Here is an 18,838-nt window from a genome sequence, read left to right as displayed (position 1 = left end):
CAAGTATATGTGTTTCGTCAATTTTGGCATTTGAAGAGGAAATCATATTATATATGATAAGTGATATACATCTTAGTGAACATAATGTATACCAAGTACTAGTAATCAACATAAAAATGTCCAAATTTGGCTGTTTATATCCTATTATATTTTAATTACTATAACAACATCTTCAATAGTGTCTATACTGGGTTATTGGCCCATTTTGTCATGTCGATGGATGGTAGCTGACTGCATTCCTGTCTCGTGTTGTCACTGCAATGAAAAACTACTTTATAAACATGGGGTCACTTGTGTGTGCGCCCAATTCCCATTCTTCGCCAACGTATGTCTTTTTTGTTCAATGTTATGATAATAACATTAATACCTTTAACAGGCAACCCAAAGTATATGTTATTCAAATATATATATCCTTCTCTGAATTATTTTAAAATCACAATAAATACAAAAAAAAAAAAAAAAAAAAAAAATGATGATTAACTTAAATTTTTTAATATGCAATTTCAGAGAAAATTCTAAATTTACGTCATATGTTAAAGATAATGACAAATTTACGACAGTCGTGATAGTCGTAATAAATGTTACTTTACAAAGGTGTGAATGCAACCCAGTATTTAAAGAAAAAGTGTTTCACGTTTGAATTTATGAAAACAAGTATATGTGTTTCGTGGAAAGAGGAAATCATATTATATATGATAAGTGATTTACATCTTAGTGAACATAATGTATACCAAGTACTAGTAATCAACATGAAAATGTCCAAATTTGGCTGTTTATATCCTATTATATATTTTAATTACTATAACAACATCTTCAATAGTGTCTATACTGGGTTATTGCCCATTTTGTCATGTCGATGGATGGTAGCTGACTGCATTCCTGTCTCGTGTTGTCACTGCAATGAAAAACTACTTTATAAACATGGGGTCACTTGTGTGTGCGCCCAATTCCCATTCTTCGCCAACGTATGTCTTTTTTTGTTCAATGTTATGATAATAACATTAATACCTTTAACAGGTAACCCAAAGTATATGTTATTCAAATATATATATCCTTCTCTGAATTATTTTAAAATCACAATAAATACCAAAACAAAAAAAAAATGATGATTAACTTAAATTTTTTAATATGCAATTTCAGAGAAAATTCTAAATTTACGTCATATATTAAAGATAATGACAAATTTACGACAGTCGTGATCTGTCAATGTCGTAATTGGTATGACTAAAGGTTACTTTACAAAGGTGATGAATGCAACCCAGAAAAAACTTAAAAAAATGAAATGTTCGCAAAGAATGAAAATTGAAAGCAAATTTACAGTATATATATTTTAATATTATTGTCACGTTATTGTGACGTCACAATAGAGACATCGACGTTTCGTATAGATTCGGAAAAAGGAATCTCTTGAAAAGTCACTAGAATGGTACATTTAATATAGGTTATAAAATCAAAGCTTTGATGTCACTATTTTTTTTAATTTTATCGGATTATGAAAAAAATCGTTTGGAAACTTTTCTAAGAATCCGCGTTTGCAAACATTTTTTTTCATATTCCGATAAAATTAAACAGGATTGCAATTTTTTGCCTACAAATTACTATATTGACTTAAGAATTTCACATGTGTTTATAGTATATCTCTTAACATATTGCTGTGATTAGTTTGTACTCACGATTTGTTTTTCATTCTGAATGAATTCCGTTGTGTTTTTATCAAGTTGAGATTTGTGCATAGTATTGAGGACAGTGTCATCTTCTTGATTTCATTAAGTTGTGCTACAACAAATATGAAAAGCCTAAACATCCTGGGCACGAAATTCTAAGGAAACAATAATCCACAAACCAAGCAAGGGACGAAAATAGTTTGAAAACCTTTATATATCTGACAGTGACTAGTAGATACTGTTACTACTCTGGTTTATATAATGCAAATCTTCATATGTTTGATAATGTATAATGTATAGAGGTTCCCCAACAAGTGACAGTTTTTTATCATGTTTATCAAACTCCAATTAGTTAATTTTCAAATTTTGAAAAGACACGAGCTTGTCTTTTGAAAATTCGAAAATTAACTAACTCGAGTTTGATAAACATGATAAACAACAGTTACGCGTTAGGGAGCTTATTTATCCATAACTTTATGTTTATGTTTATACCATGGTGACCGTTTTCTTGTCTTCATTTAGGGGAACTTTCCACCATACAATGTGTAATGATATCTTTCCGCAATAAAGTATAGTGCCTTAATACATAACTCATGTTCTATTGTTTAAATACTTTGAATAAGCAACTACCTATTTTTCAGTAAATACAGTGTTATTTAAAACAAAATACGCTATTAGAATAGCCTGAAGTTGAAAGCTAATTGAGATCTTGGAATTGACCAATCAGAGGCGCCGTAGCTATATATAGGTTTTTACACACTGGAGTGTGTAAACATAAATGATAACCAACTGCTATTGAATTTATCACATGATTTTTCAATAGTGAAACTTGCATTGTTATGGGATAAATAACGTTACAAGACTGGTTTGTATACGTAAAGCTAGACTTGATTGTATGTGTAAGGAAAACCTTTATATGTTTTATAATGCATTGTAGATACAATTATGAGACCTCTTAGTATATCTACCTTCTGTAAATCCGGAATTTGGCGCATCATTTTCATACCAAAATCTGTCGCCCTTTTGTAAATTATTAAACTGTTGGGACAGTATGCAAGCAAACGTTGGTCCGACCAGCCCTCCGAGTATCCTGTTCTCTGATAGACCTCCGCTATAGAGATCGATATCGTTAGGGGAGCTGAAAATATAGGTATATATATCTATAGAGATCAATATCGTTAGGGGAGCTGGAAATTTATGTATATATATCTGAAACCTTGTTTCTGTAATGAACCCTAAATTTGAATTTGTATATGACAAACAAAAACGTCAAGAAGCACATTCTAATTAGCGCTTTGTTGATTTTCTTCAAAACTTTTATACAAATTGAGATTGTGCAGAATTATTTAATGACAACTAAATTGTGAATTACTTGTCCCTTCTCGGAAAGACTCTTAGGGTAAGGTTACAAGGATTGTATTTTCTATCATCAATGCCTATCATATTACTTTATTTCTCATAGTTAGTATATACCTATATATTGTAGTAACTACAATGATGAGAAAATTGTATTAAGATGCCTCTTTGGAAACTTAATTTATTAACAAGTGCAAAATATATATTTGAGGGTCATTGAGTATTTATGGATATAATTCGTAACATCCAATCTTATTAATATTTGGTTTGTACGATAGGCACCAATACAACATCTAACAACTTCCCGTTCCTGGTCACCTCAGCATAACTCCTGTGGTTAGCCAATCAGCGTCTCGCCTACGGAATCTTCTGTGTGGTTGATATTCCCGAAAGTATAAAAGGTTAACAGTACATCCCGAGATGTTACAATTTGCAGAGATGACCCCGAACTGGGAGTTGACAGATTTTGTATTGGAGCGTATCGTGGAGCATCGCATTGGAGCGAAACTATAAGTCTAATTTTAATTAGATTGCGTAACATCCTGACTGAACATGGTTTCAAAGGGAAAAATAAATGTGTACCTATAAAGACTGGCAATCTTTTTTCTGGCATATTGTGAATGATCGATGAGACCTCCCTTTCGGTAACCAAAGTGTGTTACTTGTTCAAGACCACACCATGTTCTCCAGGCATTGTATGAAGGAAGGCCGTGATCACGCCCTCGTTGCATGTTCAAAGCAGCAAGGTCAAGGCTGTCATTTTTCGAATCTAAAAATAGAAAATTTCTCACACTCCCCTGAATGGATTTATCTTCTTTCCTCTGGGCACGTGAAACCTGCCAACGCCCTAACCACTCGGGACCGTGTTTCTTAAACATAATGTCCGGTTTAAAGAAGTGACTTTCTACATTAATGATTTCCTTCTTTTTATACCTTTGATTGAGTAACATGATCTGATCAGGTATTTGTGAATGTCCGTATCTGAATGCCGCCGTTGCAAACGCATTGAATGAAGTCGCATCTATAGTGTCATTATAGACATGCCTGAATCCACTGGGAGATGGCCGCAGGTCAAACTTTTCCATTAGGTCATTCCCAAGCACTATAGGAAGATACTCATTGTATGTTATATGCTGAAGTAATGCTCCAACAATTTTCCGCGTTTCTTGGAATATTTGTTCGTCGTTCCAGTCAGGATTCAGTTGATGGAGCTGATCAGCTATCCGATTATGTTCTCTCAGAAAGGCTATGTGTAATGTGGTTAAAGTTGGTACTTCAGAATGCCTTTCATCACCTGTGGAGGAAACCAATCTGCAGCAATTAGAAAACAAATTGTATGTTTATTTGTTAGCAGAGAGATAGGTTTTATCTTACCGTTATTTTCGTGATATAATAATTTAAAGTCAATTATATTGAAATATGTATGTATCTATTCTTTGTATCTAAGATAATTTGATTATACTTATATTATAAAGCCTGTGTCGTAGCAACCAAATTCAAAATAGTACTATTTATATACGATTAAATAATATATCTATTGGGATTTCTTTGTGTACGAACAAAACTTGATTGTAGTCACTGTAAATGTTTTTCTACTGGGCTCATTGCCACTTAAGTACACTTAACGGCGATACTATAACATATAAATTATTTTTTTTTTGAAATAATTTAATCTAATTCTTGTAAACTATATTATGCAACCGGTTCGCATTTTGGTAGATAAAATCCGTTCTTTTATTCAAACAGTATTTTTGTATTACTGTCACTAGTCTCTTTAAATTAGCTATACCGATTGTATGCCATGATAATTGCTTTCACGTAAAACAATGTATAATACCATATATACCTGCATCAAAGCAGTGTGTTGACGACGAATCAGTCAATACACAGGTGTCGCTGTTGTAGGATGGTAGTAAGTCGCCACTGACTGATACGCGCATGCGTCCTTCAAAACGGAAGCGGTAATTTTACAACATTAATGATGAAAACATTTTAAGAAAAACGTATAAATTTTAACTCCATTGGGCATTACAATATAGGCGAACATGAGGATTGAGTTATTATAAAATAGTCATCAGTAACTGTATAGTTGCTATACATAATATAAATTATCGACAAGAGTTTAAATTTCATGGCGAACAAAATTGATTCGAGAAATTGTATTTGATAACCTTTTTATTTAAAGATGTTTGATATGAATGTTTTAATATCTGCATAATCTAAGTAGCAATATCGGATTAAAACATCTTATTAATATAAGACTCGTACGTGGATATGAAGGATAGGGATATTCTACCCAAGGGTCACAAAATGTTGGAAACCCCCGGCATTTAGATTATGTAAGGACATGTTTTGTTTATTTTTATATATTAATCAATTGTTCTCGCGACAACATTTTACCTTCCGATTTCGTTCTTAGTCGATCTTGAGTCTCTTGGTAAGACCCGTACACATTTGAAGCATCTATGTAGGATGTCAGCTGGTTTATTTGTTGACGATAATCTGTTTTGATTTTAAAAATATCGGTAATTACAATAATAAACATGTCATTCGATATATGGCACGCACGAGTGTTTGGTTATGTCAAAATCGAGATATGCATCAAGCCTTATGGATTTTACTGTACTTTATAACTGCTTCGTCTTTCTAGGATTCTGCAGTGAAGCCAATGACTTAAAAGCATTCTAATGTAAGGCCATGAACAATGCATTTTAAAAACTAAATTTCTAATGATGTAGTTGGCAAGATGCACAAAGTCTGAACCTCAATGTACTTACAAAATGATTGCAATATTTTAAGAAAGTTTTTAATCGATTTTCGAAAGAACATTAACTTTAAAGGAACACACTCGACACTCTATCGTATCATATTTAAATGTTCATCGATATATAAGACATTGATTGTAAAACATAATTCATCAAAAAAGTTAATGTTGCCTAAATTCAATAGAGTGATCAATATTCTAAACTTGCCAGGATCACATCCGTTGTTCACTGCCGCTGCCGATCGTGTAAAGCTCATGCATTTTGTGACAAATCTCTCATCGTTATCAGGTATGCCTATAGGGAAACATGCACTGAAAAATGAGAATAACAACATTTCATCAAAAAAGATAATTTAATTTACATTCTTTTTACTAAAGTAGATAATAACAAGCATTGCAATACAGGGTAAAGCATATCTTGGAAATATCTTTTGTTGTTCATATTAAAGATCTCAAAACAATTTCAAATTTTTCAGGAAAAATATCTAGTCATTTAGAATGTGACAGTTTCAATAACCGCATTGAATGTGATGCAAGATCACATATATGTACAAAAACTCTCCAAAATTAAGTTAAAAAACTCGATACAGCCGCATCACAGTATCTTAAACTGTTGAAATTAAATTTTCTTGTCAACAATCGCGGAAATATCTTGCTATACGCTACATGATGATGCAATTCCGCTCACCTGTTTTGCACAACGTTGTTATCTTGGCAACAGTCAATAGGATTGTTGTTTTCATCTGATGAAATAACAAAATTAAATATAGAGGAATTAAAACCAAGGTTAGGAAATGTTTGTTTGAAATGACACATCAAATTAATTAATTTACATTTTCTCATAGCGATTACTGTTTTTCGAAAGCGGTTCATTTTATCAGTTAAGACACGATGTCGGTATTAGATAGTAGCATGTAAGCTATTTCAATATAATTTTATTCCAATAACAAATAAAAAAAGAAATAGGCAATAGGCAATGCCCCTGCAAGTTCTTTCCTAGAACTTTTAAATTTATTCTTATGACTAATTTCATACCATTGTTTCTATAATATCATTTCTAAATGCTAAATCATTTTTAATTCAGAGAAAATTATGAAAAGTGTTACAATTTTTTTCGCGATTTTTATCATACTTTTAATTGCGAAAATCAAAATTTCGCAAATATTTTTCGGAGTACAAAATATATTGCAAAATGTCAATCAATTAAATGTTGCATGTTTAATATCTGTTGGTTTCGTATTGGATATTTTGCAACAAATCGACCAAATAATTTTTAGCATTTCATCACTAATGTCCTACCTTTCATGGAAGGAGTGCTTGTGATGTCGTGATCAAGAAACTGACCAAAGGACATGTACATGATGGTGAAGCTGGGGCTTTTCCATGACGTACTGGAACTATGTAGTGTGTTACTGATCAGCCGAGGACTAGGAAGCAGCGAGCCGTTTTCTGCTCGGGTCCGAGGCGAATCAATGCCTAGAAGGAAACATCACAATAAGTATCATTATATTATATATCTAACGACGTGTACATTGATATTTAACTAATGCAACTTTATAATGAAACAATTAACGGAGTATCAGGCAGAAGCAGATTACCGGAATCATTTGTATTGTATCTATAACCTTCGTTAGATATCAACAATCAGTATTATCAGTAATAGGCATTATGTCTACAGAATAGTGTGAGGTACGAGTTGTCTCAAAACAATAACATACCCTTAGTCGATTGTCAAACTTTTCTTTCGATTGCCACCTCGAAAAGCTGGTATGTCTGACGTTTCGACCGTGCATGTGATTGCATATAATATCCCCTTTTGATACGTCAGTGTTATGTTTATGGCTACACGAGTCTATCTAAAAAAGTATCTTGCGGTTATAACCATTGTTTAAACACTGGGGTTGATTTAGTGCACATAGCATGTTGGGTCGAAATAACCCGCCGTTTACATCAAACGGGCCGAGACATTTCGTACCTGCACACAATAGATGTAAACAAACATGTAGACGAACACGTTGTGTTAGTGTTATTTCGGACTGAAGAAAGCCCTATAGTGGCTGAATATTTACTTTGAATTTATTTTGGCCTTTTATTTCGGATTATTAATATACTAGCTTTATACCGTTTTTCCTCATCAGTATTTATTTCATTTAGATTATATTAGTATTTATTTTGAAAACAAAATACCAGCTACTAATTCAAAATAACTAAAAATAATGTGAAATACTCCTAATTTCTTTTTAAATCCAAATGTGTAGTTGAAATAGTTTGAAGTAATGAATTTTTATTTTCGGAATGAAATTATTTCTAAAAGAGATACCTTCATATCTGTATACAAAGTAAAGATATATATTTGTTTAATAATATCTATAAGAAATATAATGCACCATATTTCAAATTTCAGTATGCTTACAACGAACAGTTTTGCCCGGGGCAAAGGTAGATGTTGTACATGTAAGAAAACTTGTAAAGATGTTATATACGTGATAGTTCTCGTAAGAACAACATATTTCGATTATGTAGTGTTCGTCACTGTCACAAAAGAAGAGACAAGTTCTGACAGGTTCCCTTTGATATGTCAGGACGCTTATGTTATGCAACACAGCGTGAAGTATCATCGGTTTGTGTCTTGATTGACCCACAGTTTCATGTTCTGTTACCAGATTATAAACCGAGTACTTTTATCTTATGCTTTAAGTTTTAAGTTTAGTTTTTATTTAAAATATCTTAACAATGCAATGGATTAGACACAAGTTATTAAACTTATACGAAGCCCTCTGCAATACGTTCTCTTAATATTAATACTCCCCCTCAATTTTAACATAATAAGATAAATAGTTACTAACATTTATTTATACATAATGTTCACCAGTTCGACCGTAGATTAAATTAACTTTATGACGTAATTTTCTTCAATATTATATAAGCTATTCATTCACAAAACAACTTTAATACACCATTATTTAGTCTGACAATTGTATCTTGAGGATTAACCAACATGCTGCAAGATTCCATGTTTTGATGATACACCAAGCATCTGCACATCAGACAGGTGTTTGGCTATGTGATACCGACCCCATCTTGGTAGCATTGAGTGTATTCTTAAGATATCTTGTTGGATAAAATAAGTATTTTTAATTGCTAATACGATCTTCTGAAAGAGTCACATAATATTTTGTAAACAGATATTGATTAAACAATTTACCATCGATCATTCCTAACTGGGTATATTTATTGAGTAGTAATTATAACATAACGTCATTAGCACCAGTAAAATAATATCTGGATGATAAAGCAACATGCTACAAGGTGCCATATCCTGATGATATATTAAGCTTCGGTACATTTGGTTATGTGATAATGACCCCCTCTTTATAGCCCTGAGTGTAATCTTAAGATATCTTATTCGATAAAATAAGTATTTTTTAATTATACATAATATAAACAGTCTCTGTTTGAAATTTATAGCCGGAAATTTGGAACAAAGACTGTTTAGATTATGTATATTGTAAATTATGTTCCCTTTGGAACACTTATGAGAAGTTATATGTTTTTTAATTGTCAATGCGATCTTCTCAAAGGATCACGTAAGTTTTTGGAAACATATATATAGATTAAACAATAAACCATCGATCACTCCTAACTGGGTATATTTATTGTGTAGTAATTATACTTCATTAGCACCAGTAAAATAATCAACTGAAGAAGAAATAATAGGGGAGCGTTGTATAACGAGATCCGTGAGTAGATTATTCGTTACCATCGTCATATTCCGGAGGCAGCAGTCGTCGATGCGGCATATGTGAAGAGCCATATAACGGATTCTGTATGTTATTGCAAGTCCCATTGGCTGTTCTGTATCTATCAAGCAGACTACAGGACATAGGCTGAGGCGAAGGTGTGCACTTTGAAGCTATTTGTGACCGCCACGTTTGTAGTAGAGCTTCATCAGTTGTAATTGGCTTCGGGCCAGTGGTCCGGGATCTTTAGAATTGAAATAAGTCATTATATGGGTTGTTTACAAATTGAAAAAAAGGAATCACTTCCTACAAAGGTACAGTAAATGTACTCCTTGAGGCTATGCTATATGATTGAAAGGATAAACAAAAACAGTGATAAAACAAACATTATATAAACGAATATTGACTGAAAATAAGTTATCAGTACTTTCGTAACCTACAAGGAAACATTTTATCGACCCCATACGACCCAGAACATAGCCTTGATAATAATTCTTTGACCTTCAAAAGGACAAACAAATAATTTATATAGTGTATAAATTTGTGCGGCAACTCATAAACATTGACTAGGTGTTTTGGAAGAATGAACATACTGCATCGAAATTTCAACACCAGTCTTTGTTACCATTGGTATTGATTCCGGGTCTGGATACAAATATGTTTTATGTTATTGACGAAGCATGTTTACACAGTAATTAAAGAAAGTATATAACTTTTATTGATAGGGATGCTTTTCTTATTAGAGATATTACAATCATAATGAAATATTTTATAAATTGACAATCAGACTGTTGTAAACTTTTCGCAGAGACTCAAATTTTCGTTTCTATGCTTAATGAATTATTAGCGTCGGTGTGCTTTTGCAATTTACGGTTTTTAAATTACTGCTGTACAAGTAATTAAAATTATTTTGCAATTATTTTTTTTACTTATTTTTATTGTTCCTAAAATACATATACCTAAAATACTAGCTCCTACAATACATGTACCTTAAATGTAATCGCATACGAAAATAAGTTAGGGTACACTCTTTAATAGAAAAAGATGTCTAATAATGTTGACCTGTACACACCTGTAGACAGGTAGGTATTAGATACCGGTAGGTAGATTCGTCTCCCGTGGCTATATACGATCGCGTTATGTAAAGACGCGTGTTTGTGTTGGTTTGAGGAAAACTTTTTGTAAATATTTGTAATGGCAATATCCATGTAATTATGTTAAATTTTCTACTTAGTTTAATATTGTCAGAAATTTTAATTTATATAAAATCAGTTTTCTTTACTACTTAATTACTACTTAGTAATTTAGAACCTAATAACTCACGAGTATTTACGATATCTATAATATAATCGTCAAATCCATTGATAATTAGGTACACGAGGGAATTATTTCAGGATTTTGATATCTGAAAGGAAGTTTTCTTTGAGATTATCATAAAAATGGAAATCGATTTTTGGTTCATCTTTCATTATGTCCTATTTAAAGATGCTCCACCGCTGACAAATGGCATTTTTTCACTATTAAAAACAGGAACAGACGATTTAGTATTTTTCTTCAGTTACAAAAGTTACTTACTTTACACCATTACCACCATTGAAAAGTTTGAGCTTCTAATTTTACCTCAAGTTAAAAATATGAAAAATAATTAATTGGATCCCGAAAAAAATCCGTGTCACTATATCCTATATGGAAGGAAGTACTGATTGCGCATGCACCAAATCCGAAATAAATTATTTTATATTATTTTTTGTGTTAATTAGAATATATATACATGATCAAACACCAATCATTGTTCAACTGATGAATATCATGTATGCTCTGTCGGCGTTGGAGCATCTTTAAAATACTTCGGATTATTTCGGAACGAGTTATGTTAAGGAGAAGGAGGATATACGAAATAGCAGGGAAAAACTACTTTTAACGGATAGAATCTAGTAATTGTCTCATTCCAGTTGTGCTGGTCTACTTGAACAAGTAAAGCACCTTACACAAAACAAATAATATCAGACTCCGTTACACAATATCCCCTTATCAACTGTTTGATCACACAAGAAGTAAAAACACCTCTTTATTGCCATAAATCATGTAACATACCTTACATTAAACTTTCGTAATGCCGAAATGGAAAGAGCAGCATTTCTGTCGGTTTGTGGCACACGACCCGAGTTCCCACTGGCGGAGGAAAAGAGGGAGTGTTGCCACAGCGTACACCCTGTGACGGCACTTGGCATGGCGGATTTTCCTGCTTTTCTTACATATGGACCATCTTTGTGGAATTCAAATGGCAGTTAAAGTTAAAAGAAAAGAAAAAAACACTGCTAATGAACTAAGCGTATTTTTGTATAATATTTGATAATAACTTATTATAGTAAAGTGACAAGTAAATATGCTTTGTTTTAAGAAACGACTTATAAACATGGAGATAATAAACCGATGATGTTGGTTTTTCTGGTATCAAAAGACGGTACAAACTATCACAAGAAAATAAGTACAGTTTTATTATTGAATATAAGATCATTTGAGGACGGTCTCATCTCTATGGCGTGTGGGCAATCGGTGTCAAGGGAGACTTTATATAGGAGAAGTTAGGAAGAAGAGAAAAGGTAAGATCCAAAATTTAGTCGCCTTTTACTATCATGCAATAGGGGCAGCAGATATAGCACCGAACATCACACTCTGTTCGACGGTCACAATTCTTTCAACACCATTTATGCGGTAAGCAGGAGTGGAGACTACTACTATATACACTTTTGGTGTGTCTCAGAATGGGAACATAACCTAAAGATCTTATCCAATTGACATACACAGCAAAAAGTGCAACTCATGTTTTACAGACGTTGAAAAAACATGCGTTTTACGTACGTTTTGGCCACCATGCGTAAAACGTACGTTTGAACAAAGCATGCGTTAAACGTATGTTTAACATATGTTTTACGCAGTTTGTTTTCCGCCACATGTAAAACGGACGTCTGTTAAATTAACCCTACTAATTACATGTAAAACATTACTTTTATCATTGTTATTGAAGACCTGCAGTGGTTTTTTTTTCGAAAATGATATTCCCATATGCAAATACATGTTTAATAGCCTCTATGTTTTGGTTTCATGTTATCTATATATGTCTTCTACCAACTTATAGTGAACCTCATACTAGCCTCATGATAGAATAATGCAGCTTCAATATCGTATGATGATACATGTAGGTATACAATTATATGTACATCTACTGATTGTGAACAGAAGCAAAACCGCTAATGTGGATTCCGTCTTTTTAAATTTTAATTTTAACAGTTTTGAAGACTAATTCTCTGAATACATATGATCAATATCAACTGACCAGCGCTTTATGATGTACAATGTAGTAAGTCTACAACTGTTGTTTGATCATCCTCGATACTCCAGGGGTTCCGGTCACTTACGATCTATGTAGAGATCGTAAGTGATCGAAACCTCTGGAGTATTGAGGATGCTTTTTGATCTACGAGATCATGAGTATATACCCTAGAATTGTCATTATAAATGTAGCTAAGGATTATACGTGTAGCTTCATTATGCATATGCAAAGGAAAAAAATGTATTTACATGTTACAATGTGCAAATAAATTGATTTCTGGATCATGAGCCAGAATTTGAAAACACGGGCACGACTTTAGTAAAGATTTAAGCCTTTATTAAAAATGTAAGTGATGAAGTGACGTTAAGGACAAATTGATGTAGAAAAAATAAAATCATCCTAAGATTATGAAATTTATCAATGTAGTAACTCGTTTGTAAATACAACATACTATGTATGAAAAAAATATCAGTCATTGGACAGGAACCGATAAAATGGAATTAAACTTTACTTTTGAAAATGACAAATATATGGTGCAACTTCAAAGACCATGTAAATGTACATAAAACATTTAAAAAAGGTGGATTTTGTAATAGGATCAAACGTATGTATAAGACATGTTTTGATACGCCCGTTTTACATGCGTTTACGTTTTACGTCTGTTTACCATGCGTATTATGCATGTTTAACACACGTATTACATACGTTTCGTACGTACGTTTTACATGCGTGGTCCTCAACATGCGTTTTACATGCGTTTTATAACGTACTTAAAACGTGTATGCACTTTTTCTTGTGTATGTATGAAAAAATATCAGTCATTGGACGGGAACCGAAAATACAAATAAAATGGAATTAAACTTTACTTTTGAAAATGACAAATATATGGTGCAACTTCAAAGACAATGTAAATGTACATAAAAACAAAAAAGGTGGATTTTGTAATAGGATCAAACGTATGTATAACACATGTTTTGAAACGTCCGTTTTACATGCGTTTACGTTTTACGTCTGTTTACCATTCGTATTACGCATGTTTAACACATGTATTACATACGTTTCGTACGTACTTTTTACATGCGTGGTCCTCAACATGCGTTTTATAACGTACATAAAACGTGTATTCACTTTTTCCTGTGTACAATTATGATTCAATTAATTCAATGGGTAAATTATTTTACAAAGAAGCCACATCATGTTTCGTTTAAACAGTTATCAGAAAGTCACTTCAATGACGCCTTAAATGATAAATGCCAAAGTCGTATAAAATTGTATCCGTCGTTATTTTAAATTCATTTCAATGGGGTTTTCGGAACTTCAGATATCAATGGTATGTAATTTTTCACCTTTCAGTCTGCTTTAATGTTTGTCTAGTGAAATAGATCGTGGGCTATCGTATTCCTGAGGCGACGCAGATAACATTTCCAAAGTGGACAGCAAGTTAACGGATTCAATATAATATTATGAGAAGCTTTCAAATCAAAGGAAACAACAGACGAGTTAGGTAACATTACATCACGCACCTGATAGCTACACTTAATTAATACTAAATGTGTATGCACAGCATTAGGCACGTATTGTAACGAACACTTAGAATAGGAGGGCCAATTTGATTCCTTTAAGGTAAAGCTTCGATAAGGGGATATCCTATTCAAGGGATGTTGCGGAAGAAGTGGCAACTGGTTTTAATATAAAATTCTGTAAATATTTTCATGCAGTTTTATATATTTAAATATTCAATTAATCGATTATATGAATTATATATTAGCTGTTTATGTTCGTATAAATTGATTTAAAACTCGTGCTAATTCCAAATTGAAATTAAAATAACCGCGAACAAAAAGGAAAAGATAACTAAATTAAGTTTATCTCGGGGAAAATAGCAAATGGAAGAGGAATCAAAAAGGCATTAAGAAAATATAGTTAAATCAAAAGATGCAAATGCAAATGCAAAAAAAAAATAATAATAAAAATAAAAGAACTAAATAATTTAAATTAACTAATAATAAAAAGCGGAACTTACCAGATTGGTCTGTTTCACTCATTAGGATGGCTTCTTGTATTGATTGGATTACCATTTCGGTCAGGTTTCCTGCCTCTGTAGTCTCCGCATTTGTCGTCACAACCAATGCCATAATGAAACACATGCGCATTATCTCCATGATGACAAGTACTGTTTGTTCGTAACTAAATGAATATGAAGATGTTATTATTAATATAGTCGAATCTTGAAATTTGGTTTGTTGTATATATAGCCTACTGTATAATTGCTTAATATCGCGGAGAGGGAATTTCGCGATTTTCTCTATAATGTTACCGTATAACAAACTTTTGTTAATGGGGTTGAAACGAAATTTCGTCATCCTAGAAAAAAAACCCACCACAATCATAATAGAGAAATATGAGATACATGCTACCCTAGATAAACTGATTATGATGTACAGCCTCTTTACTAAAATTTTATGAGAACACGTGGAATTATTAAAATTTATTAGTAGGCTATATTGCTATAATATTAAATGCTTTATGTATTTCTGATTAATTCGATATTTTCGTAACCTCACAAATATCCAGCAAACCTTATATACATTTATGCGGTATTATAGATCAAAACCATTTTGATAGCGTTTACTTTCAAATTGAGATCAAGCAGGAACTTTACAGTACTTATTTATGAATATAGAGTCAAACAAAGGGAAGATTACCATCATGTACTGTATAACATCTGTGCACGGGATAAGACGGATTATAAGTTTACAACTTTAAAGTTTATAATGCGCAAATGTGCAAATAAAATATGTTTACATTAAATGCAACATGATTTTTTGTAGAATGTCTTCGTTGTCGCGGTTGCTATGAAATATGATTAATACGATAGTGGAATTCTTGTTAAAAAATTGAACCACGGAAATTGTATAGTTCCATTTCACGAAAGGAGGTACCCACGAATATTTCAATTTATACAGTAAATTAACCTTTTAAAATGATCAAAATACCTGGCTTTATTATCATTGGGAATTAATTAAAAACCATTAACTGTTGTGAATGAAATAGAATGATAAAGAATAAAAGACAATGTCTTCCATACTTACCAATACTTATTTCCAAATATTTCTAATCCAATCGTATATCCTTAACAGATTTAAGTAAATCCAACACCTTTTTTGTGTAACGTACTAAATGCTCGATAGCTGTACCGGTTTTGGAACTTTATTTTTTCAAACCGGACCTGAAAATTTTAATGATTTAATCAATCAAATTTAGTCCTATATAGAAACGAAACCACTGCCATTGGTAGATATAAAGGCCCCTGGGGCTAGGATAACAATAGTACTTAGAGAAAGGCCGGGTCAAGACCTTAGACACGAGAGTTGAGAGACATCCAATGGTAGGTGGTATAGGTAATTTGCACTTACATCATGTGTAGTCATCGATGACGCCTTATCTTGATGACGAAATTAATATAATTAATAAGTTACCAATATGTAAGAACACTGTTATGTCATTGCGCCGGCGATATCAAGCTAGCAAATGGAATCCTTTTGTCGTAGCATTCTAGGCGTATAAGCTGTTGACATTAGATTAAATGACAACTCTTCTTGAATGGTTGTTTGAATGGCCACCTGTATAAAACAACTATAATAATGCGATTTAATGTAGCGAGGAGAATACATAAACAAATAAATAAATAAAGATAATAAAAAAAACATTTCATTGAAAAGTTGTTTAATTATTTCAGTTATTTTACTTCAACAGGTTCAAATCTATTTACATACACTCAAATTGTTTGAAGACCAATCATATCTTGGGGCTAATGTGATAATTCAAGGTCGTTCATCTGAATCAAGGATAGTGTCCGTAATATCCCAAGACTTATCACCTTCAGAAAAGCAATCGTAACAAAACCAAATGCACACCAAAACAGACCGTTACGACAGTTACGTAAGGTTATAAGTACATAACAAATACAGAAGTATATATAACCTTTAGGATAGAAAGAGAACGTATACATTCTTTCTCATAATTACTTTTTACTTGTTTTCATAAAAAATTCGACTTTCTGTTGGCAGATTCTTTTTCGTAGTATACAATAAAGAATAAAAAAAAATCCGAGATGGCGGAAAAAACCCGACGTTATCATGACATTTAGGGTTATCCATATTGCATATTGATTTAGAAAATAATCCTTTGGAAAATCAATGAAATCATACGTTTAAACGTGTTTTGTGTCATCAAGTAGTCCGATCAATTAATTACTGTATAAGCATTAAAATAATACCAATACAGCGGTTTGCTCCTCATTAAAAACATGTAGTTGAAGAAATGAGTAACGGGTGTAAATGAGGTGATGTATCACATGATTCGTCTTTTCTCCATTGATCAGGTTTGGTGTATTGAACCTAACGTCCTATTAACAGCTTAGCTCGCGTAAAGACGGCCTCCTTCCCTGTATCCAGCGTGTTGCGCGTGTAAATGTATGTTTTAGGAGTCTTTTTGTGTAATAGTGGAATTATTGTCCTTGATGTAGTGCTATATCACTGAAGCATGCATCAGGTACACAAAATAGCCGTACGCCCACTTTTTTTTTCATTTCAGACGTCACATCATTCCCATTACATTAGATCACACCCGAGGGAACGGTTCACGAATTAATAGCGTTTCAAAACATTCTTCAAGACACTACTTTTGGAAATGTTTACGCCTCATTTTTGTACACTAGTGTCAGTAGTAGTCCTATGGAAAGGATAAACAGTGTAACTTTTAAAAGGAAACACAACAAGGATATACCACAGCCCCCTAAAATGTAGCGACATCTACACATACAACATATCAATTGTTTGGGTTTTTTTCTTTGTTTTTTATTTTGTTTCAGATAAGACTGTTAGGTATTCATGTTACATTTTTTAATTTGAATCACAGATTAATAAAATATGCAAACTAAATATATAAATAACCCAAATGTTAAGTTAAAGCATCCTAAAACTCGCTTATTGCGATTATACAATGGAAGTAGCGGGTAGATAGATGTCAATTTTTGGTCAAGGGTATTAAAAGGTTAGGTCAATGGGTCTGCTTTAAACTGGTTTATGATTTTGTTTCGCTATCTAGACTATAGAATTCACCGTGAGGTTAGTATTAAACCACTCATCTATTGTTTGCTAAATCACGAAATGTCCTCGACTAGATCAGCTGTTTTTGAAGACATTATACACATTAAATAACACCATTATAAAATCAAGTGTTAACCAAGGTTACTTTTAAATTGAATAACAAATATTGACTCATTGGAACCAAATTAGAACATCTTTTGAAATTATATTGATCTATTGACACTTAGATTTGTGTTTATTTGTTTGAATAATTAACGTCCAATTAGCCAGGGTCATGTAAAGACGGCCTCCCATGTATGCGGTATGTATGATTAACAAACAAATAAACAAACAATTAAAAAATTCCGACGGGAAAGACATTTTCTCATACCTGACTATTATATTGAAAATGCTATCGTCACAGAAGAACAGACTTCCGTAGATTTAATAAAAAGTAAAGCCATAGCTGGTTTTGTTTATTACATGCAGTACTAAACATATCATCAACACTTTATCCCGTGAAAAAAAGAATAAACAAAAATCTGAAAATTCCGAAAACATGCAGGTAAATTAACATGTGTTTGAAAACGAAAACTGCAGTGTGAACTTTAGTTACTAGTAATAGGTACATCTGTGACAACATTTTAAGTGTTCTGAAGGATGTCTAGGGAGGTAACACTTTAAAAATTAAACTCAATTCAGTAGATTTTTATTATCTTAAACCTAACATTGCATTGGAAGTTGAACAAGTGGGACTATACAGGCGACAGGTGACATGATAATAATCTGGTGGTTTATAAATCGCCATGTGTTCTTAAAATCCAGCATGTGTTGTGTAAATACACGCCAAAGGCGAAGATTAAGTACATATGCGAAAAACTTATTATGAA

At 32.5% G+C, this 18,838-nt stretch overlaps 1 protein-coding gene across 2 annotated transcripts; it reads right to left on the bottom strand.

Moving 5' to 3' along the window:
• Positions 1-678: 678 nt before the first annotated feature.
• On the bottom strand, positions 679-16,496 carry LOC138334917 (chorion peroxidase-like). Of its 2 annotated transcripts, XM_069283775.1 has the most exons (13): positions 15,951-16,496; positions 14,882-15,045; positions 11,619-11,790; positions 9,545-9,768; positions 7,084-7,260; positions 6,473-6,527; positions 5,993-6,096; positions 5,421-5,522; positions 4,867-4,965; positions 3,603-4,314; positions 2,633-2,802; positions 1,674-1,776; positions 679-895 (listed from the first exon to the last, which is right to left on the bottom strand). In XM_069283775.1, the coding sequence occupies exons 2-13, from the start codon at positions 15,018-15,020 to the stop codon at positions 814-816; spliced, it is 2,139 nt and encodes a 712-aa protein (XP_069139876.1). In that variant the 5' UTR covers positions 15,021-15,045; positions 15,951-16,496; the 3' UTR covers positions 679-813. The 2 variants fall into 2 exon arrangements, with proteins under 2 accessions (XP_069139876.1, XP_069139874.1); XM_069283773.1 differs by lacking the exon at positions 15,951-16,496 and having other exon boundaries at positions 14,882-15,271.
• Positions 16,497-18,838: the final 2,342 nt, after the last annotated feature.

Source organism: Argopecten irradians, chromosome 11, assembly GCF_041381155.1.
Source record: "Argopecten irradians isolate NY chromosome 11, Ai_NY, whole genome shotgun sequence".
Taxonomy (NCBI): domain Eukaryota; kingdom Metazoa; phylum Mollusca; class Bivalvia; order Pectinida; family Pectinidae; genus Argopecten; species Argopecten irradians.
The sequence above is the reverse complement of the archived record's forward strand: the minus strand, read 5'-3'. Positions and strand labels throughout refer to the sequence as shown.

What these genes read in the sequence shown, in the direction of transcription:
- LOC138334917 (XM_069283773.1), bottom strand. Translation starts at nt 15,248, where the DNA reads ATGATTGTGGTGGGTTTTTTTTCTAGGATGACGAAATTTCGTTTCAAC. An exon ending in TTACGAAAGTTTAATGTAAG is followed by an intron (nt 9,769 to 11,618) that starts GTATGTTACATG and finishes TCAATTCTAAAG; the next exon opens with ATCCCGGACCACTGGCCCGA. An exon ending in AAGATTGCCAGTCTTTATAG is followed by an intron (nt 2,803 to 3,602) that starts GTACACATTTAT and finishes CTATATTTTCAG; the next exon opens with CTCCCCTAACGATATCGATC.